The sequence below is a fragment of the Ochotona curzoniae genome, unplaced genomic scaffold, assembly GCF_017591425.1.
Source record: "Ochotona curzoniae isolate NIBS_2020 unplaced genomic scaffold, NIBS_Ocur_1.0 scaffold_4506, whole genome shotgun sequence".
NCBI lineage: Eukaryota > Metazoa > Chordata > Mammalia > Lagomorpha > Ochotonidae > Ochotona > Ochotona curzoniae.
Window position 1 is genome coordinate 74,667,291 of NW_024467119.1, and position 21,977 is coordinate 74,689,267.

General features: G+C 47.2%; 1 protein-coding gene across 3 annotated transcripts in view; it reads left to right on the forward strand.

Moving 5' to 3' along the window:
* Positions 1-21,977, forward strand: part of ARHGAP10 (Rho GTPase activating protein 10) — a 322,621-nt gene that overhangs the window by 110,526 nt on the left and 190,118 nt on the right. For all 3 annotated transcript variants that reach the window (XM_040967286.1, XM_040967288.1, XM_040967287.1), the window contains exons 4-6: positions 6,707-6,778; positions 16,794-16,895; positions 21,432-21,542. In XM_040967286.1, coding sequence (XP_040823220.1) covers positions 6,707-6,778; positions 16,794-16,895; positions 21,432-21,542 — 285 coding nt within the window. The remainder of the gene's footprint in view (positions 1-6,706; positions 6,779-16,793; positions 16,896-21,431; positions 21,543-21,977) is intronic.

Consider the following 21,977-nt stretch of genomic DNA (forward strand, 5'->3'; position numbering starts at 1 on the left):
TCAACCAGGTGCTCTTAGATAGTTCTGTAAGTTACCATTATCATTTTCTTCAAAGCAAGCCATTATTCATTCTTCAGAAGTAGCCATTATGTGACAGCCAGAACTCCAAGGCCAAAACGCAGATGGTTGCCTACTAATCAGTAAAACATTCCTACTACATTTTATTTTTACAACTTATCTATCACTTAGTGGGAGAAATACAACAAAAGAGAAACCATAAAGATCCAAGACAAAAAGTTTCAAACATTAAATCCCTCTACAACTATGCTCTACAATCTCATAAACAATCAAACAATAATCCAAAGTATATCTCTATGATGTTAATAAAATTGCCCTATATTTCCTCTAGTTAAATTATGAAAGCAGGTAAAACAACTACATGATCTAAAGAGTTGCAAGGACAGGCTAAACTTTAAGGTTGTTGTAAATATATTTTTTGCCATAGCAGTTTCTGCTCATACTCCCATCACTTTGATTAGTTTGTAAAATTCTTATCAAGCCGTTTCCCCAGAAGGCATGCTATATGTCTGGGCCAGATTTCAGGGCAATGCGTAAGTGTACAATAAAGTGTCCAAAAATGGCATGCGATTAATTGTACTCCTGTGCACAGTTAAAGGCCCACTCACCAAGACGTTATCAATAGCATTGACTCCCAAGCTCATGCTGGTTGCAAAAGCCATCTCACAGGGGCAAACAATGCCTCAGTAGATTACAGAATTCTTAGTGGGGTGGTTGAGTGTCCATGCAGAAAGGGGGTAAGACTGTGTCAAGGTGGTGAGAGAAAAATCCGCTGGGCCCTGCCATATGGGGGAGCTGTTCTCTTCATACCTTCCTGTTATCTACACCTCCTACACGGACCCCAGCACATAACTACTACTGCTGTTGTAAAAAATCTGTTTTTTGAATTGCAAAGAGAAATCTAGTAACGTTTATACTCTCCCCCTAGCCCCTGTTTTTTAAAAGAAAATTGATGTATTTCAAAGGCTGAGTTATACGGAGAGGGAGAGACAGGAGTGGGAGAAAGATGAGAGGGGAGAAGCAAGAGGGAGAAGAGGAAATCGGAGAGGCAGAAAGAAAGAAACTGAGTGTGAATCTTCCCATTTGCTCGTTCACTTCCCAAAGGGCTTCCATGAGCAGGGCTGGGCCAGGAGCCTGGAGTTTCTCCTGGGTCTCTCACATACATGCGAGCCCAAGTATTTGGGTCATAATCTGCTTCTTTCCCAGACATGTTAGCAGGGAGCTAGATTGAAAGTAGGGGCAAGTGGGTGTCAAGCCCGAACACTGAAGGGATGCCAGTGTGTCTGGTGGCAACGGAACACACCGTGCCATGCCACATCACAGTACAGTGTTAGCATGTATTTTCTTCCCTTGACTTGTGTTAGTCCTCGGAGGTCAGATCAAGATTGCAATGAATTGTGCACATGAAGGATGGTTATGATGATCTAATGTTACTCTTGTGTATGTCTTTGTGATGGCTCTTCTGTTCCCTCCACAGTTTTGGGGTTCTTGTGAAGAGGCTATCTCTGTCTGTGGTAGTAATGCTTCCAGCTGCCACTTTCAGGACCTTTCCTTCATCCCATTCTGTTGTCAGTGCAGGCCATCAGGTGGCTCCAGCCTTCTGCTGCGTTCCTCTCTGACTTGCTGTGCTTCAGTGATGCTGACCTGCTTTATAGTCCCATGCCCTGAAATTGTTGGGTTCCCTGGCTTCTGTGTAGAGCCCTCCCTATCCCGACATATTCCGACTCAGTTTGCAGCATCTTGGAAGGCTTTCCTGACCCAGGAGCTTTCTCCTGTCTGCCTAGTGGATCTGTGAAGCTGGCCGGCACTTCACAGGTGTGTAATGCTGGTGTGCGGACACACCTGATCCTTCATACTGAGATGTGTTCCAGTCTCTACGGCACCAACCTCCAACTGAGGGAAGAAAAAAGCCATTTGCACCTTACCTGTGTTCCCAGCCAGCAAGCCAGTGTCACTCCATGCTGTCCTGAAGCCTGTGGGTCCCCTCGTGATCTCCAGGCTTCTGTGCCTTCCAGAGCCTCATTCTTTGTTGGGCTTCTCTGTAGTTCATGGCACTCAGCCCCTTTCTTGCTTGATCCAGCATCTGGGTGGCTGCTTCCTAGTCTGTTGTTACCTTCTGCTGATGCGTGCCTGGTCTGCGACCTGTGCTTTCCTCTCCCACATCCTGTGTATCTCATTGAATGAATTAAAGTGTCATCTACTTGTTAAAGATTGGCAAATTTCTGTATTTCATCTGACTTGTAGGCATGAGCCTCAAGTGTGAGCAACTTGCTGAAATCCCTGGTATTTTTCACATTTAAAAACATTTATTTGAAAAGGGGAAAGATGGTTTATCTATCTTTGTGTGTATCCATCCATCCACATTGGTTTAACCATCACATGCTTGCAATAGCTGGATCTGAATCAGGCAAAAGTCAGAACAGGGACTTCATCTGTATTCCTTCGCAGGAGCTGAAATACTCGAGTCATTATCTGCTGCTTCCCAGGCTGTGCATTATCAGAAAACTGGAGTTGGGAGTTAGAGGAGGAATTCTACTCCAGGTGCTTCAGGATGGGATGCTAACCCCTCACATCGTGTCTGAACTGCTGAGCCAAATGCCCACCTTGGCAACTCAAAGCTTGGCGTATTCTGGCTGCTTGTGCTCCAGATTGTCCTTGTGCAGTAAGGAGTAGTAATGTCTCTTCAGTTGCTCATGCAGGAAAATCCAGGAATGATCCTGAGAGATTCTGCCTTTTCTGCCCTTTGTTCATTACCTGTTCTGTGGATTCCACCTATAGACTTCTTTCATACCTGTTTGCCCTCAAACCACTCTTGCCTGTGCTACTCCAGAGCCCCTCTCTCCCAGGCTTACATACCAACGGTAGTCTCTTTGTCACAGAGCAACCAGAAGTAGTCTTTTACAGATCTCATTATCATTGTGTCACTTTCTTGCAAAAAACAAACAAACCAAAAAAAAAAAAAAAAACCCTCCGATGAGGTTGGGCATACTGTGCGAAAGTAGGTAAGATACCATTTAGAAAAACCCACATTCCATGTTGGAGTGCCTGGGATCAAGTTCTGGTGGTTCTTTGGATTTCGGGTGTGTGATAATGCACAGGGGTTCAGTTGATTGAGTCCTTGCCACTGATGTCTTAGCCAAGCCCTAATCGTTGTAGTCATTTGAGGGAGTGAGCTAGTAGTTGAAAAAATCTAATTATATATAAATAAAAGTAAATTAAAAATGAAAGCAGAGTACCTTTCAGTGACTAAGTTTCTGCCAGAGCCTACGGATCTTTTTTTTAAAAAGATTTGTTTATTTTTATTGCGAAGTCAAATATATAGAGAGGAGGAGAGTTCTGATGATTCACTCCCCAAGTGTGCACAATGGCTAGTGCTGCGCTGGCCTGAAGCCAGGAGCCTGTTCCGGGTCTCCCATGCGGGTGCAGGGTCCCAAGGCTTTGGGCCGGCCTCGACTGCTTTCCCAGGCCACAGGCAGGGAGCTGGATGGGAAGTGGAGCTGCCGGGATTAGAACTGGCACCCATATGGGGTCCCAGCACATTCAAGGTGAGGACTTTTGCTGCTAGGCCACCACGCTGGGCCCAATCCTATGGATCTTAGCATGTCCTGGCCATCCACCATCACTCATCTCTTCCCCGCTTCCTTCGTTGTCCCTTATGCCCCATCTACACTGGCTTTTTGACATTTGTCATAGCACATGAGCTGTTCTTTTTATTTTATTTTCAAAGGTTTATTTTTATAGGAAAGGCAGATCAGATTTATAGGGAGAAGGAGAGATACAAAGATCTTCCATCTGCTGGTTCACTCTCCAGATGGCTAAAGCTGAGCCAATCCTAAGCCGGGAACCTCCTCTGGGTCTCACATATGCGTACAGGGTGCCAAGGCCTTGGGCTTTCCCAGACCACAAGCAGGGAGCTGGATGGGAAGTAGAGCAACTGGGACATGAGCTGGTGCTCACTTGTTCTTTCTTTCACCCCTGCTTCTGTAGCTGAAAAGTTGCCTTTGTTCTGTGCACCCTGATTCCTTCTCACCTTCCAGATCTTGGGAGCAGCTCCTCCCAAGCATTTGTTTTTCCCCTTAGGCCTCCTCTGCTGACTCACTCACCATACCCTATTTCCCTCATTGGAAAGAATTACCAGAATTTGCAGTGTGTGCATGCTTATTATACATTGCTGCTACTCAGCTTTTCCTCTCTTCAGTACAAGTATAGAGGGGAGTTCTTAGGAAGAGCGGTGGTTTTGACCTGGAGTTCAGGAGGGTCATGGTCCAAGATGAGGCAGTCATCTATCAGTCTGGCATCTGACGAAGGAAGAACACATACATGGCAAGTGTCCGTGGTGAGCCAGGCCACAGGGAGACACTGAGCACGGTTTTTATCTTTCCTTCATGCAATCTTCATAATAAAGCCTTTAGGACTCACCCTGGCAGCCTAATATAGTGTAACACAAATCACTGTTTCTGAAGTGCCATCTTTTCATACCATAAAAGGATTAAACTCCAAAAAAAGATTTATGCTCCATCCTTAATTTAAAAAATGTGTGGCCAGTGTTGTGGCGTAGTGGGTAAAGCAGCTGTAAGCATCTCCTGTGAGCACTGGGATTTGTGCTTGTATTCTGGCTGCTTCACTTCCCATTCAGCTTCCTACTAATGACCTGGGAAAAGCAGCAGAAGGTGACCCTGTCACCCACGTGGAAGACCTGCTGGAAGTTCCTGGTTTTTGCCTGGCCCAGTCCTGGCTGTTGTGGCCCCCTTCAGATAAATAAATTTAAACAAATAAATAATTTAAACAAAGTTAATGTAAGACTCTGGACATTATGCCCCTGATACATGGACCCTTGTGGGCCCCCCCCCCCCCGCCCCCCATTCAAGCTGTTTCAGCCTTTGCTCTTCTTAAGGGGAGGAGTGTGTGTTTGTATTCATGGTTGAATCAGGCCCAGGATCCCTAGGAAATACTTGTCCCCTGAAATTCAGAGTTCGTGATGACTGCTTTGAGTGTGGAAGGGCCCTTTGGCTACCTTTCCTGAAGTGTTGGTTGGTTAAGCCTGGGCTCAGGCTGTTAACCATTCTCATGCCGTGTTCCTACGCTTCCATGTCCCCTGCTGTGGTCTCAGCCTGCGTCACTGCACTTTCTTGAATGCCAGTCTCCATTGAAGTGGATTACTTGTAGGCTTGTTCAGGAAGCCATGAGGCTGGGTCCAGATGCAGGAGCAAAGCATGTGGCACAGATACTTGTATAAATCTGTCAAAAATGAGACTGAGAGACATTGTTCAGTTGGATTGTATTGAAAATGTGTGGCAGAACTGTTTTATCAGGGTGGGGTTTTGGCTGGTGGGCTGGCTCTTTGAGGCCTTGGAAATCATTTGATCTGGCTCTACTGAGGCAAGCACAGGTGGGACTCAAGATTGAATAAATCTATTTCAGGCTAATTTTTAAGGTGATAATTCTGTGTGGCCTGTGAATGATGTTATCCATGTGGCTCTTGGCAAAGAAGTGATTCCCACTTCTTGTATATGCTGTCCGGTAAGGAACTGGGGACATTTCATATTCTTTGTGTCTTCGGGGTTTCTGGCCTGTGCTGATGGGTCCCTGCTCTGCTCTCGACTGTGCAAAACTCGACCTGGCTCTCTTGGGTCACAGGCTCTACAATGGAGAGAGGACATCGTGGAAATATTTGGGGGCAGATGCTTTCCCTGGCTAGCTCCTCCTCTTAATTCTTCCTTTTAACTTTGTTGCCCCAGCTCTTTGCAGGACAGATGACCGAGGTGGGTGTGGGTAGCACCCGGGGGTGGGGGGTGGGAGGGGACAGCCTGGTGCATCCTGACTGTGTGTCCTTGTGGAAATAGCTTTAAGTTAAGAATCTTTTTGTATTCCAAGTCAGTTTTTCAGCCTTGGATTTGGGTGGCTTTTGTAAAACAAAACAAAACAGAACAAAAAAATGCCACATTGTTGTGCAGCCAGTGTTTAGCGATATTTTCACTTTCTATTCCCAGTATTTTTCAGCAGCATATTGTTGTTAATATGTTCTGCTTGCCGGAGTACCCCCTTTTCTTCATGTTTTTCACATTCTGACTTAAAACCAAAGTCACTGTAAGAAGAGAATGTGATTATGTTTGAAAGTTGCGGGTGGTCCTTACCATGTCCCCATCTCCCTGACGTCATGTTGGTCAGTGCACCCCAGGGTTTGCTCTGGCTTTGTGAACTTCCGCTGACTCTGCTGGGCTTAAGGTTAATTTGCAGTATTGAAGGCAGAGTGGCTGTATTTAACTGGGCAGACACCATCCTGGGCCTCTCCATAATGTAGTCTGATTACCAATAAAGGAATGTAATTGAATTTTAAATTTCTGAGGAGGGGGAGGAAAAAACAATCTCAAACAGAAGTGTTCTGTTAATGAATGTGATAGACCGCATTGTTGCAGGCCTGGTTGTTCCTTGGTGGGAGCGCTGTGGGACTGACTCTGTTGCATGTTTTGCTGGCTGGGTGTGCCACCTCTGCTTCCCTGAAAATATTTAGAGAGTCTGAGTGCTTTAATATGTTGAAGTGCTTTAATTGTTGCACCAGCAGGATGAAACAAAGCAGTTAAATCTGTTTTTATTTCTGGGCAGGGTGGAACAGGATCAACGAAATAGTAATGTTTTCTAATTTGTAAACCTAACATTGTATTCTTTTGTTGCCTGTCTTGTTTTCTAGGCATTAAGTGTAACTGAAACCCTGATTAAGCCCTTGGAAAAATTCAGAAAAGAGCAACTTGGAGCTGTAAAGGTTGGTGTTTGAGTATACACATAGTAAACAAAGCGTGGCTGCGTCAGGGCGCACTTCATTCACAATTGGCCTCTTCAGAAGGGAGGCTGCCACAAACCATCTGTTGTTTCATGTTTTAAATGGACTTTCTCCCCTTTGGGGGTATGGAATTAAATACAAAACAAAAACACTTGGGCAGGGCAGTAAAACCATTGGCAAACATCATTTGCTGCTCATTGCCACTCAGAGCTGTAAAAATATCTTTAATCAAACAGCAGATTTACTCTGAAAAGGAGGATCTTATCCCTGCAGGGAATGCCGTTATTTCTGATTACACCTCAGGTTTGTGACAGACTGTATAGCTTTACCATATGGCATGGCAGCGTATCTAATCTTAAACCCTGATACCAGTGAAACTAGGAAAAGAATTTTGGAGTGTTTATTTGGAATTTCCTTCCATTTCACAAGGATTTATCGAGCTGCTGTTGTGTGCCAGTGTCCTTAGAGTGTGGGGTTTTGTGTGGCCATGTTGTGTGTTACATAGTAACGAAGATGAGCAGACCACAGACTGCATGGAAGGGGCTGGTTGTTAGCCAGGATTTCCGGGAGTAAATAGATGACTGCTGCTGGAACGTGGGATATATTTAACAATGTTTCAAGTTCGTCATCTTAAGTGTTGAAATGAAGCCAGAGAAATAATTGGCTCTAACCTTTTCTAAATTTTGTGTCTGTTCTTGAGGGAGAAAAAGTAACATGCAAGTTGTTGGCCATTTTTGTCTTGGCCCTATGAGAAGAGAATAATGCTGATTTTGGGTAGGGAAGAGAATTTTTATATTCGTATTCTCAATATGCCTGGAAATATGTTTCCCTTTGTCCACTTCATTAAGAAGACTATTAAAATCCCTATGTACAAATGAACTTCGTGGTTTCAATAGGTACAACCACATAGAGGGGCCCGAAGAGCTGCTTTTTCTTTTTAGATAATTCCTGAATCAGTTCTTCCTGACTGACTTGTTCAATTACTTTGTATTTCAGTTTTGCTTCTGTTTGTTGGAGAGAGGCAGATTGAGAGCTCCCACTGGCCAGTTCATTGCACTGGGTGCTGTCAATGGCTTGCACTGCAGCCAGGAGCTCCATCCAGGTTTCTGTTGTGAGGGATATGGGTGGTGAGAGCTCTGTTAACTGAGCCCCTCTGCCATCTCCCTGGGTGTGTGTTAGGTGGAAGCTGGAGTCAGGATTGAACTCAGGCGCTCTGACAGGGAGTGAGATGTCTTAGCTGCTGTTTGACCTGCTAGGCTAGGGTGCTGGTCCTGCTTGGTCATTTAAGAGAAGGGCTATAAATGGAGAAGGTTCAGACAATGTGGCAGCGAGGGGTCAAGGAGAACTTCTAGGCCTGTCCTGCTGAGCTGCTCACAGTTTTGTGCCCCCTCTGACTTTGGCTCAGGGGGTTGGAGGGCAGGAAACGTGCCAGTGGCCTTGGGTGGATGATCAACATGAGTTTGTTACCCATAAAAGGAAATACTCTGGGGTCTCACTGCTCGCCGTCCCAGTTTGATTGTCTTGTCGGAGCACTTCTCTTTAGGCTATTCTAAAGATCAAACATTCTCGTCTCTTTATCTTTTATCATTTCATTGCTGGTACTGCATGTTCCATTTAAAAAATGGAACTTTCTAATTTTTTTTTTTTAACTAAGACTTCAGTTTGGTGGTGGTAAGGGAAGGTCAAGATTATATTTTGGAAATGAATCAGTACTTGAAAGGCAGAGTTTACAAAGGGACAGAGGAAGATCTTTCATCTGCTGGTTCACTTCTCAAATGGCCACACGGCTGGAGCTGTGCTGACCTGAAACCAGGACCTGGAAGCTTGTTCGGTCTCTCACGCAGGTTTTGAGACCTAAGGACTTGGGCCATTCTCCACTGCTTTCTCAGGCCATTAACAGAGACCTGTATCTAAGCAGAGCTGGGGCATGAGCCAGCACTCATGTGATGCTCGCACTGTAGGTGGAGGCTTAGATTACTTTGCCCTGTGCAGGGCCCCAAGGTTTATTTTATTTTTAAAATTTTTATTAGAAAGGTAGAATTACAGAGAAAAATCTTCTGTCCACTGTTTTTTTTTTTTCTCCACGTGGGTGCAACATTTGGAGCTGAGCTGATCTGAAGCCAGGAGCCAAGAGCTTCTTCAGGGTCTCCCATGCAGGTGCAGGGTTCCAAGGCTTTGTCATCCTCTGCTGCTTTGCCACAAGCAAGGAGCTGAATGGGAAGTGGAGTCGCTGGCACAGAGCTGCCATTCATATGGGATCTTGGTACATGTAAGGCAAAGACTTCAGGCTACTGTAATTGGCCCAGAGTAATTTGTTTATAAAGGAGAAATTATTTGAATGGGCTAGTCCATGTCTCAAAATGTTTAGTGGTCACACCCTGTCCTTCAGCCCCATTCTGTGCCACCTGCATGTTCCACTGGCTGCACGTTGATGCACTTTGCCCTGTGTTCTTGTCCAGTGCAGTGTATGTGTTAGCTGTCAGACCTGTTGGTGTGAACTCTGAGGAGGCAGCCACTGTAGGTTATGGGGAGGAGCCTCTTTTTTTTCCCTTTGATTAATTATTTGACAATCAGGGAGTTGAGGGCAAAAGTATGTTCTCCCCATTTGCTGGGTTAGTGCGCTGTTGCCCATTATGACTCAGTCAGGCACAAGCTGGGAGCTGGAAGCTGAGTGTGATGTCTCCTCTGGGTGGCAGGGACCCAGCTACTGGAACCATCATTGATGTCTCCCAGAATGCTGAAACTGGTGTAAAGCTGGAACTGTAACCCACATACTCTGTTGTGCACAGGCCTCCCAACCTATGCCAGAGCCATGGGGCTGAACGTCTCTGGGATAAGCATTTTTTAAAAAGTTTTATTATTTATTTATTTATTTAATTTTTTTTGGAAAGGCGGATATACAGAGAGGAGAGACAGAGAGGAAGATCTTCCATCCGATGATTCACTCCCCAAGTGAGCCCAACGACCGATACTATGCCTATCCGAAGCCAGGAGCCTCTTCCGGGACTCCCACAGGGGCACAGGGTCCCAAAGCTTTGGGCTGTCCTCGACTGCTTTCCGAGGCCACAGGCAGGGAGCTGGAAGGGAAGCGGGGCCGGCGGGATTAGAACTGGTGCCCATATGGGATCCCGGGCGTGCAATGGCAGCCATTAAACTTAGTGGTTAAGACACTAACTGGAGTCTCTAACCAGAATATCTCATTTCTTCTTCTCTCTTTCCCCTTTTCTATCTTTCTGTGTTTGGAGGAGTTGTAGATAGATCCCCTGTCTACGAGTTTATTGCTTAAATGGCTGCAACATCCAGGGCCTGGCCAGGCTGGAGCTTGGCGCTTCATCTGGGTCTCCTCCATGGGTGGCAAGAGCCCAGAGACTTGGTCACGTTCCACTGCATTTCCTGGTCCATGAGTCAGGAGCTGAGCAGCAGGAACATGAACTGGCGACCACACGGCTCCAGAGGGCTTCTCTTGGATAGCTCCTGCCTACATCTCCTGCCTCCAGCTTCCTGGTCTTACACTGGAGGCAGTGGTGATGATCCAAGGACTTGGCTCCTCGCCGCTTTCGTGAGAGACATGGAGAGAGTTCCTGGCATCAGCCTGACCGTTACAAGGGAGTGAGCAAGCAGCTGTGAACTCTCACCCTCTGCCGATGCGAAAGTTAAGCTGCAAGAGCAGTCAGGCTGTGCTGTGGAAAGTGCTATACCGAGAGCCATCGGAGATGTCCTTTTTCGGGCCCTATCTTCTCTGTTGTGGGACTCCAGAAAGACTTGGAGGAAGACTTGGTTCTTCCTGGGTGGAATCCTCACTTGGAACCTCAAATACCAAGTTTTGAAGGCCTGGACAAGCTCAGTTTTTGTCTGCAACACAGACAAGTGATTCTGAGAAGCTTACTGTGAGAACTAAGCAAGTCTGATAATACACTTGTCTGGTATGGGGTCTGGCCTGCGTCACTGTTATCTCATTTAGGGCTTGATGCCTGTGCCTGCCTGCCTGCCTGCCTGCCTGCCAGGAATTGCTCAGGGTTCCTCCTGCTTTCTGCATCCTGTCTTCCAGGGTGACACACCGGAGCTCTGGGGCTTGTCACCTTTCTGGCCAAATAGTGTTGAGATGCCAGTGGGGAGGTGAGGGTGGCTTGGGTCAGCGTTGGTGCCACTGAAGCTGGCTGGTTGCTTCTCCCCAGAGAGCTGTTGCTGGGGCACTCACTGGGCATGGAGCCACATGATCCATGCTGCAGAAATAAAAACTGACATTGTATTTCTCACAGAGGCTCAAGAAGCTTTAAGGCAAGAGGTGAGGTGAGGTTAGAAGTTGATGTGTGCTAGGAACGGATGACACTGGCATTGGAGTAACTGTCACACTGGAGAGGCTGTGTGTCTTAGAAGTGCGTGTGGCTATAGGAAAGCAAACCCCAGAGCAGGAAGAATGGGGATCCCAATGCTCTCCTAAGCACAGGTGAAGACAGTTGTATTGTAGTTGGCATTTGGTCTAGTGGTGAAGATGTTTATGGTCCACATATTGCAGTGTCTGGATTGAGACCTGTATCTGATTATTTTCAAGACTTATGTATCTATTCTCTTGGAAAGTTAATTACAGAGGAAGGGGGCGAGACAGATCTTCCATTGCTGTTCACTCCCCAAGTGGCTGTAATGGCTGGAGCTGGGTTGATCTGAAACTGGGAGTCAGGAGCTTTTTTCTAGGTCTCCCATGTGGGTGCAAGGACCCAAGGACTTGGGCCATCCTCCTTTGCCTTTCTAGTCCATAAGCAGGAAGCTGGATCATAAGTGGAGCGGCTGGGTTTAACCATTGCTCATGTGGGATGCTGGTGCTGGCAGTCAGAGGATTAGCCTCCTAGGCCACTGTGCTGGCGCCGAGTCTGATCTTTGGTTGTGCCTTCCTGTGGAGAGGCAGCAGGTCATGTCTGCAGGAGTTGGGTCTCTGCCACCCATGCTAGCAACCTAGATGGAGTGCTGGCTTCCAGCCTGGCCAGCCTTACTCCTCATTGGTGTTAGCTGAGTGATCTAGCAGATGCAAACTGTCTCCTAGATAACTAAAATAAATGAAAAAAAAAGTTTAAAGAAAAAATTATTTGAAGTGGGCTGCTACTGGTGTGTGAGTCTAGTTTGCCGAATGGGGACATTACTGCCCCCCCTTCTTTGCTCAAGAGGAGATAAATGGGAGTTTCTAAGAAGACTTGAATTTTTTTTTAAAGATTTATTTAATTTTTATTGGAAAGGCGGATATACAGAGAGGAGAGACAGAGAGGAAGGTCTTCCGTCTGATGATTCACTCCCCAAGTGAGCCCAACGGCCAATGCTATGCCGATCTGAAGCCAGGAGCCTCTTCTGGGTGTCCGATGTGGGTGCAGGGTCCCAAAGCCTTGGGCCGTCCTTGACTGCTTTCCCCGGGCACAGGCAGGGAGCTGGAAGGGAAGTGGGGCTGCCGGGATTAGAACCGGTGCCCATATGGGATCCCGGGCGTGCAAGGTGAGGACCTTAACCACTATGCCATAGTGCCGGGCCCAGAAGACTTGAATTCTTAACTTCTGAAACAGTAAATATAGTTTGAAAATTAAACATTCCAAACCCTTATCCTAGAAAGTTTGTATGATACAGGAGAATACAGTCACCTGGTAACAAGTTTCTCCCCTTTCAAGTGGCAATCATGTAGGAAAAATGGGCAATTCACAATTATATTCAAGCTTTTGCAAATTACTTATATATTTCTTAATGATTTAATTATTTGAAGGACAAAGTAAGAGGGGGAGAGAGAGGTTGATTTTTATTTGTTTCATTTTCAAGTGACTGCCGCTGACACTGGAGACTGGGTCAAATTCAGGTCTAGAGCCAGGAACTCCATCCGGGTCTCCTGTGTGCAGGCAGCGACCCAGATCCTTGTGCTGTTTGCTGCTTCCCAGGCACGTGAGCAGGGCGCTGAACTCGAACCAGCTGTTGTGTGTGGATGTTGGTGGCAACTTCACCCACTGTAGCGCAACACCCAGGCTTCTTTATGTATTCTGCATCTTTTTTTTTTTTTAAGATTGATTTTTATTCACAAGATTTACAGAGAGGAGAAACAGATCTTGTATCCACTAGTTCACTCCCAAGTGGCTGGAGCTAAGCTGACTGAAGCCAGGAGCTTCTTCCGGGTCCCCCACCTAGGTACAGGGTTTCAAGGCTTTGCAGCATCCTCCATGGCTTTCCTAAGCCAGAAGCAGGGAGCTGGATTAGAAGTAGAGCAGCTGGGCCAGGACCTGGCGCCAGTATGGGATGCTGGCAACTGCAGACGGAGGACTAGTCGCTATATCACCCGGCCAACGCCGCTCCCTCTGTTTATTTTAATGGAACTTATTAATGTGTTCTTTCAGCAGAAAAGTTATTGCCTTATTAAAGATGAGTTTATGCGTTAAGAAGGTTTACTTTTTTCTGACATATTTATTGCAATTTTTTCCCAATGTAGTTGTCTTTTAGCTAGGCTTTTGTGCGTATTTTATATGTAGATGTTCTTAAGGTTTCCTGTATTTGTTCTTACTCAGAATACCCCTCTCTTCTGAGCTCTCATGAAAGCGTTCTCTGTATTATGGTCTCATTTTTTACTTGTGACTGTTTCAGTCCATCTGGAATTAAGTTTGCTCAGGGTGAGGCTCTTTCTACTCAGTTTTTAAGCAGCGGTATTCATTGGTTAGGTAATGGTTTTGTAATGCTGTTTGTGATACTGCTTGTATTTCACATAGAATGGTACTCAAAGGACGTGCATAGCTGGGATGTGTTAGGTTCATGACATCCTTCCATCATCAGGCTATGTATGTCCTGTTTGTCCACTTGGGCTGTTTCCAGTGCTTATTATTTTCTTTTTTTTTTTTTTAAGTTTTGGCACATTTTACAACAGATTCCTGACTTCCCATGAGTCATGTTTAATCTGTACACATAAATTGTGTGGCTTGCTCATGTTGTAAAGTTTTTAAAAATTTGTTACGATCATGGAAAGATCATTAGGTTTCTCAGCTCTTGCAGGGAAGTCAGAGGAGACTGACTTGCAGGATCTTGGGCTGTTTGCTCCCGGGTTCCTGCTGGGTGCCACCTGCAGCCACTGGCCTTGAGAGTTGTCAGGGTCTCACCCATTTGTAGAGCCTTTCTCAGCCCACTTCATTCCTCATCTGCTTCCCTTGTTGGAGCTCGTGATGTCTCGTTTCTTCTCTCTTCTTGGTAAGAAAATGTTTTCTGTTGAATTTAACACGATCCTTGGTGGTACTTTGGGGATGCTGCTGCTTAATTTATATTGTAATATTGTGTATGTAAAGTTACTTAAAAAAGGCATGGGAAAATAGAATCAAAAGGTAAGTTGATTTTTGGCTGTAGAATTTTTTTTTTAAATCCATGCGTCATTTTTTAATAGTGCATATACTTCCTGAGCTTTCTGAAGACCTCCTATATCTCCTGGAATATGCTCCATTTTGTGTTGAAAGCTACCTGAGTGAAGTTGCTATAGCATTTGTATTTCAGGGTAAGGAGCCACGTGAGCACCGAGGAGAACAAGATAATATTCTAGAACGAATGTAAGAAGACATAATTCTTGAAGTCTTAGCATTCCAAATCCAAACACAGTAGCAATTGTTTAATACCATGTATGAACAAACGCGTATCTATTCTCCTTGGTGGGTGTGCTGTTCATCCCTGGCTGGATTCTTTCTTTACAAAGCCTGGATGGGGCTGTTCTACCCCCGTTCCCCTCGTGTCCCACGTGTCCATTTCATGCTGTTTGCTGAGTGTGCTGGGCGTGTTGGATGCTAGGTTCAGCATCTCTTGCTCCTTTGTCCTTTTGTGTGATTGAGATGAAAACAGATAAGGGAGAGGGTGAGCGTTTGCTGCCCTGTGCTCGTGCTTTGAGGTCCACACTGGGCCGTGGCCTCTGTTCCTGTTGTGTGGAAAGCTGAGGAATTGACGCTCTGTGGATGCCAGCATCCAGTGCCAAGTACACGGAGGCATCTGACCAGACCTGGGGCTAGCAGCTTCCAAAGCCGGAATCCCACCTGCTGTATCCCTGGTTTTGTAGAAATGGTGGGCTGTTTGTTTCAGTTTTGTTTTCTGGTCATCATTAAAATAATTGATGGAGGACACAATGATGATGAAAAGCAGAGAAGAAAATAAATTTATAATGGTAACATCTTAGACTAAAAAATTGTAACCCCCCCCCAAACCAGAAAGGTGTTTGAGTTTGAAGAAGAGGTGATGATGATGATGATGATGGATGAAGGAGGTTAAAGCTCTTTTTTTCACAGAATAATTGCTCCGACTATAGGCTCATGAGGATTTTAAGATTGGATCTCTGAAAGAGCACAAAAAAGAAAAAAAAATCCCTGTTATTTTGGAAAAGACAACTAGATTATATGTGCAGCCAGTTGATAAATTAGACTTGTGTTGCTAGAGACCGGTTCCCAAGTCTCTTCCAGCAGACCCCTAAGGAGTCGCTGTATAGTTGTGACTCCCCTTAAAACCCTCTGGTACGGTCTTAGGGGCGGTCCTTTTTTCAGCTCTCCCTCCCTTTATCTTCAACCTTGAGGCAGGAAAAAGGCTACTTGGGAAAGTTGAGCAAGAGACACATACGGGGTAATGGGAGAATGTGAGAAAAAGCAATGGTGAGCCTTCAGCAGCCTTCAAGTGGTCTAGATACGATCATAGCCAGATGGCCTGCACACTTGGTGATTTCGAAGGCCTGTTGAAGGCCCCTCCTTCGGTAGGATTTCCAGCCCCCATTATCTCCAAAGCCTTGAGTCACAGCCTCAAAATCTGAGCTTAGATTTTAGCCTGCATTTACCCTCTGAGGAGGAATCCTTTGCTGTCTTAGCCTTTGCTGTTGCACTTTTAGTTGGAGTAGGCGTCACTCAGTGCGTTTTTGGAGGCTCAAAGGAACCTGCACCTGGTCCTTGCCTCCTTTTCTGCTCAGGACTCCCACAGCAGGGGGTTTAACTTCAGGTCTGTAGGTGTGCCGGCCCAGGGAGCTGGCATACTGGCCCAGGTTTCTGAAACGACAGTGTGGAGTCCCCTTCTAGTAGAAAGTGGAATGAAGACACTACTCAAGAAGGACTAGCACTCTTCTGTTGAAATCTTCACTTAGAAAATTGTGCCAGACAAGGGCCAGAATAGTTTACCTTCCCACTCCCCACCCCCCCCTTTCTTTTTAAAGTTCTTTTTGGCTTTAGAAAATAGACATTGAAAAAAGGCGGGTTCAATGGATGCTTCTTTCTGGGAGGTGGTGGGAGTTTAAGGGAACCTGAAGTTCATGGAAATTTTAGGACTCAGTGTTCTAGAGATGCTCAGAATTGTTGATGGAGAGGCCGTCTTTTCTGGATTCAAAGTCCTGGTTGTTTTCTCAGAAAGCTGCTGTAGCCAAAGAGGAGGTCAGGCCAGCTCCGAGCTCTGTAGCCAGAGGTCTTGGAGTGGCAGGATCCGTCTAGCACCTGTGGGTCTACTGGTGCTGAATTCTGAGTGGTGTCGTGGAAACCCCTGGAAGCTCTGGGAATGTGGCTGACATTTCTGCTTGTAGGATCTTGGGATGGTAGTCACCTTGCACCATGGCGGAAGATCTTTCCTGAGACGTTCTTCCCTCTGTGATTATTATGTGTGTGTATTTTTAACTCTGGGAGAAAACTCAGTTTTAACTGAATTCCATTTCTTTGGCGAATCTAGAGCCCTTTCCTAAGCCCTCTGTTTTTCCCAGTAAGCATTGTCTGTCGATGTGCATCAAGTGGCGTGGCATTCCTTCTTGAGACTAAGAAAAACTTGAAAAATAACAGGAATGCAGCTTCCCCTATCGTGTTAATCCTCACGCTCCCCTGGTCCTGGGTCGCCCCACATGGTCTGGGTACAGATATATTTTCAAAGGCCTTCATCACATTCGCAGTGTGTTTTTATTTTCAGACACTTTGCCTACTATGGGATTCCCAGTGGATTGATTGCTTGAGTGATTTTTCTCTATTTGGTCATTATGTGTTTTTCTGGTTTGTAGGAAGAAAAAAAGAAGTTTGACAAGGAGACAGAGAAGAATTACAGCTTAATCGATAAACATCTGAACTTATCAGCCAAAAAGAAGGACTCCCATTTGCAAGAGGTATTTTAATGTTCTTGTGAATGTGTTTGCAGCATTCAATAAGTGTGTGTGGTGTGTGTTTGCGGGGGGGAGGGGTAAATATGCTTTCAGAAAAACGAACTGGGCATTTGTTGCCATCCAGATGGCTTTACCGCTGGTTGGGATGCCTGCATACAAATGGGGGTACCTGGATTGGGTTTTGGGTTCTCTGCTTATGCTCCATCTTTCTCTTAAGGCATGTGGGAGGCACAGATGATGGTCCAGTTAGTGGGGTGCCACAGCCCGCTGGAGACATGCTTGGCCTCATCCAACCCCAGCAATTGTGGCTGTTTGCAAAGTAAACCAGTGGGTGGAAGATCTTTGTCATTTAACATTTGATAAAATAGTGTTCAATTGAGGTTCTCTCTGCTGATTCAATGCCTTGGGCCATCACTGCCCCCCCCCCCGGGGGGGGTGCTGCTTGGTGGGAAGAGCAGACTTGGGCTGGCACCCTGTGGTGTGGGCTACGTGGGTCAAGGGCATCTTAGCCACCAGGTCCTCACCCCAGCCCTGTGCTTCACTGGTGAAGATTTTTAGTTTGGGGTTTTGTAGGAACAGGAAAGAAATCACCAAGTACTGTCATTAGTTAGGAAAAAGGATTTCTTGTGAAACAAGCCACAGTAGTGAGCACCTGTTACAGTGGTTAAATTAGATACAGTTCATAGAGGTAGAATGTTGATTGTGAGTTTATTCAGAGGGATGTTAGTTGTAGCAAGCAATACTGAACAGCATATTTGCAAGAACACATCCATCAGTTGACTTTCTTTCTCACCTGTTTTTAATTTTGAAGATTTTACTTTTTTTGTGTTTTGGAAAGAGAGATTTGCACAGAGAGAGAGAGAGAGAGAGAGAGAGAGAGAGAGAGAGAGAGATCTTCCGTCTGCTGGTTTACTTCCCAAATGGCCACAATGGCTAGAGCTGAGCAGACCTGAAGCCAGGAGCCTCTTCCAGGTCTCCCATGTGGGTACAGGTCCCAAGGCTTTGGGCCGTCCTTCGCTGCTTTCCCAGGCCATAAGCACAGAGCTGGAGTAGCAGGGATATGAACCAGTGCCCTCATGGGGGTCTGGCACTTGCTAAGTCTGCTTACTCCTCCTCACCATCATTTTGGGCTGCCAGCTGTCACTTTTTGTAGCCTCACCCTCTGTGCTGCCAGCTTGGTATCTTATCCTGCTCTCATTCTGAAATCTCTGGAGTCACCCAGGGTGCTTCCACCTTCAGGGACCACCCTGCCCGCTGGCTTCATCTTCTCCTCAGCAGAGTTGATGGGGAGGGGAGGAGGGGGCTGGGGGTCGTTCCTTCCCACCTCCATGACTGCACAGTTGTGCTGCTGAGATGGTTGCCTGCAGAGGCGCCAGGGTCTGCGAGCCCCTTTCTGATCTGCATCCCACTGCACCCAGGTCAGCCTTACTGTCCCTGGGCCAGGGCTTTGCACCACATCTTCCTTCTGTTAAAGATGCAGATCCGGGCCCGGCGCGGTGGCGCAAGTGGTTAAAGGTCCTCGCCTCGCACGCCCGGGATCCCATATGGGCGCCGGTTCTAGTCCCGGCAGCCCCGCTTCCCTTCCAGCTCCCTGCCTGTGGCCTGGGAAAGCAGTCGAGGACGGCCCAAGGCTTTGGGAACCTGCGCCTGCGTGGGAGACCCGGAAGAGGCTCCTGGCTTCGGATCGGCATAGTATCGGCCCGTTGCGCTCACTTGGGGAGTGAATCATCGGACGGAAGATCTTCCTCTCTGTCTCTCCTCTCTGTATATCCGCCTTTCCAATGAAAAAAAATAATAAAAATAAATCTTTAAAAAAAAAAAAAAAAAAAAGATGCAGATCCGCAGGCCTCATTTGTTCCACAGTCTTCCCGATGCTCCTTCCTTGGAGGGCTACCAAACCAAGAAGGTTTTCCTGGCTGCCGATTCGGTTCAGTCTTGCAGCTGTGGGAACATCACGCCTGTGTTTGTTGCGTGACCTGTTCCTCTCACGTGCAAGGTTCTTGCAACCAGCAGTCCCTGTTGGGGTAGGTGCTTAATGTACTTGTACCAAGTGACCACTTGCCATGATGTTTGTCTGGTGAGTGGCAGCTTTGTGGGTTCTGAAGGTGGCTGAACTTCCTAGCAGACCTCTCAGGAGATCCTGAAGAGGGAGAAATTCCGTTCCCTTGTGAAGGGCGCTTTCCCGTCTGGCAGATTCCCTCTCGGAGCAGCCTTCTCTTGGAAGAGTGCAGGCTTGGAGGATGCTCCGAGGGAAGGATGCAGTGTGGCTTGTCAGTCTTTGCTAGGCACCATTTAATGCCGGTTGGTTTGAGTTGCTTAAGAGAGCGGTAGGGGTTACTGGAATACTGCTGAGCAGAGGCATAGGGACTTGTACATTCAGTCCCTCCTCTGGATTCAGACCAAAATCCCCAGAAATTGTGGCCTGTAATAGACCGGTTACTTTGGTCATCTATTACCCTCGGCTGCTACAGCTCTGTGTTTACTGGACATAATAGTGTCTTCCTTGATCCGATTTCCTAAATTCTTAATGTTTGTGCTATAGCAGATGCTGGATTTTTTGAGAAAAATGGCATGTCTTTAGATTTTGGAAGTGTTAATTTTTTCCTGAACAGCCAGATAATAACTTCATGACCCATCTGGGCATGCAGGTCCATCTTTCGAGTAAATAAACATTGATCTTCTGCTTTATCCTTACTCATATTTGCAGCAGGAATGGTCAGAAATTAGGTAAGAATCTAGAGAAACTGCGTGCTTGTTAAGAGCGAGTGCCTGTTGGGCTCACGTGGAGAGGAGAGTGATTGCCTTTGGACTTGATGAGGTTGAGGGGTGTTGGGGACTCTGGCTCTAGGTGCTGTCGACGACGACGACGACGCTGGGAGTGGTTTAATCATCGCACTGTTGCCAGACCTTCACCTCTGCGGGGTGCTCCGCGCACTGTGGGGGGGGGGGGGCTGGAGTGTCAGGACTGATCAGGGAGAGAACTTAACGGCTAGCCCCCCTGGGTAAATCTGACTGGTGTGACTTTTGTGGGGGAGCCTTTCCTGGTGAACACGAAGTCACCTTTCACAGCTTCCGTCTTCATCCTGTTCTGCTGGGAGTTGTGTCCGTCAGTCTTGGAGGCCGGAGCAGTTTGGAGGGATGAGGACTGGTGTTTACAAAGCCTCTGTGTAAAAGGCAGAAGGAGAGCGCTGTTGGCTGGTTCTTTCTCCCCAGTGCTTGCACATGGCTGGGTTTGAGCCAGGGCAGAGCGGCAGTCAGGAACTGGAGCCAGCTTTCTCAGGGGCGTTGGCGGGGGGCACCCAGCGACCCGAGTTGTCCCTGCTTGCGCAGGGCATGCGATAGTGGGCAGCTCGAGTCAGAAGCAGAACTCAGTGCTGAGCCCGGGCTCTGAGTGGGCCTGGGGCGTCTGACCCGTTCGGCCAGCTGCCCACCCTGGTTTCCTAACTTGTTGAGGGGCTTGCGTTCTGCTGGACGTAGAGGCTGCCCTGTGTTACACTCCCACCAGGGGTGCAGGAGCGTTCGGTGCCTTGGCTTCCTCGCCAACACTTACCTTTTCTTCTCAGAGAGCGGGCATCCTCCTGGGTTGTGAGGTGGTAGGCTCTTCCTTGTGGGTTTCATTTGTGTTTCCCTAGTGATGAGTGCCATCAGACATCTTTGCTGCGCATCATGACCATTTTCTATCCCCGCCCGGGCAAAGGCTAACTACTTACCAGTAAACCTGGCTCAGTTGGAGTGCTGACGCACGGTGCCTGTGGGGTGGTTGCTGGGGCGTGTCGGCTGTGTGTCCATCCTAGGCTGCTGGGTCTTGGTCACCATATTCAGCGGTGGTGTTCCGGGTGAGCTGTGGTTTGGAGTCAGCAAATGCGGATCTGATCGTTGAAAAGAGTAACGTGGGAATGTTGCCAAGCCTCACTTGCAGCACGCTGAGTGCAGTGAATGAGAGGAGGGCATGAATGGCCAAGCTACAGAGGGCTGCTCCCGCAGCTATGCTGAGCCCTGCGCTGCCTGGTGAGATAAGCAGGGAGCCTTCTGGGGACTATTATCCTGCCCCCTGGGCGGCCCCTTTGCCCCCTGGGCAGCTGACCTAGCGAGGTTTTAGGAGTGTGACCTGTGTGTCCTGCCCTGCTTCCTCCACCTGCCGCCCTGGAGCTCTGCGGGCTTGGGGGCTGGGCTCCCCCGTCCCTTCTCTTAGGCTGATGGTGTGGTTTAGAGTCCCTGTGGTGGTTCCAGCCTTGGCTGGTGGTTGTGGTTGGGGATGAGATTTTCCACAAAGAGTTCAGTTTCTTGAATGCTGGGAGTCCTTTGTCAGCGTGGAGGCCACGGGACACAAAGTGTTCTAGTAAAAATTTTAGAATATTGCATGCTCCCAGGCACCTGTTGCTTGAATTTGCTGCTGCAGCAATAAAGCAGGCATGGGGGGCACGTGAGTGAAGGTCGTGGCCACGTTCAAGACAGCACCATCTGCAGGAGGGTGAGCTCGGACACGGAGCTTGCATCTCCCCATCTCCCGGCTGACTCACCTCACTGGTTTTCTCGCAGGCAGACATCCAAGTCGAGCAGAACCGGCAGCACTTCTATGAACTGTCTCTTGAATATGTTTGTAAGCTCCAGGAGATCCAAGAAAGAAAGAAGTTTGAGTTTGTGGAGCCTGTGAGTATCGAATGGGCAAGTTATTTACCAGTAAAGTTGTATGATGTGGCAGAAATCCTTGTCTTCCCAGTTCTCCTGTCTGCTGTCACTAGACTGATGGATCAGTGGGAAGGGCGAGGCAGACGGCCCAGGGGGCCAGGGGCTGCCTCTGCATCTTTTCTGCACAGCATGGTGTAATGAATGTTTTTTCCACTGTTCCATGGTCTTCAGGACTGCCTTGGGAACCATTTTTTTTTCTGTTGGTGCTGTAGGTCCACTCCTTGAAAAACGCCTCAAAGGATTTATAGTACATGAGTGAGAATGGTAATGTTTCTAGAATAATCTTTTCGCAGCTCTGTTTTTGAACCAACTGTACCAGTTCAAACTTGGGCATAGTTATTATTCTCATTTTTACAGATACTTGCTTGAAAGGCCAAGTTACAGGGAGGGAGGTGG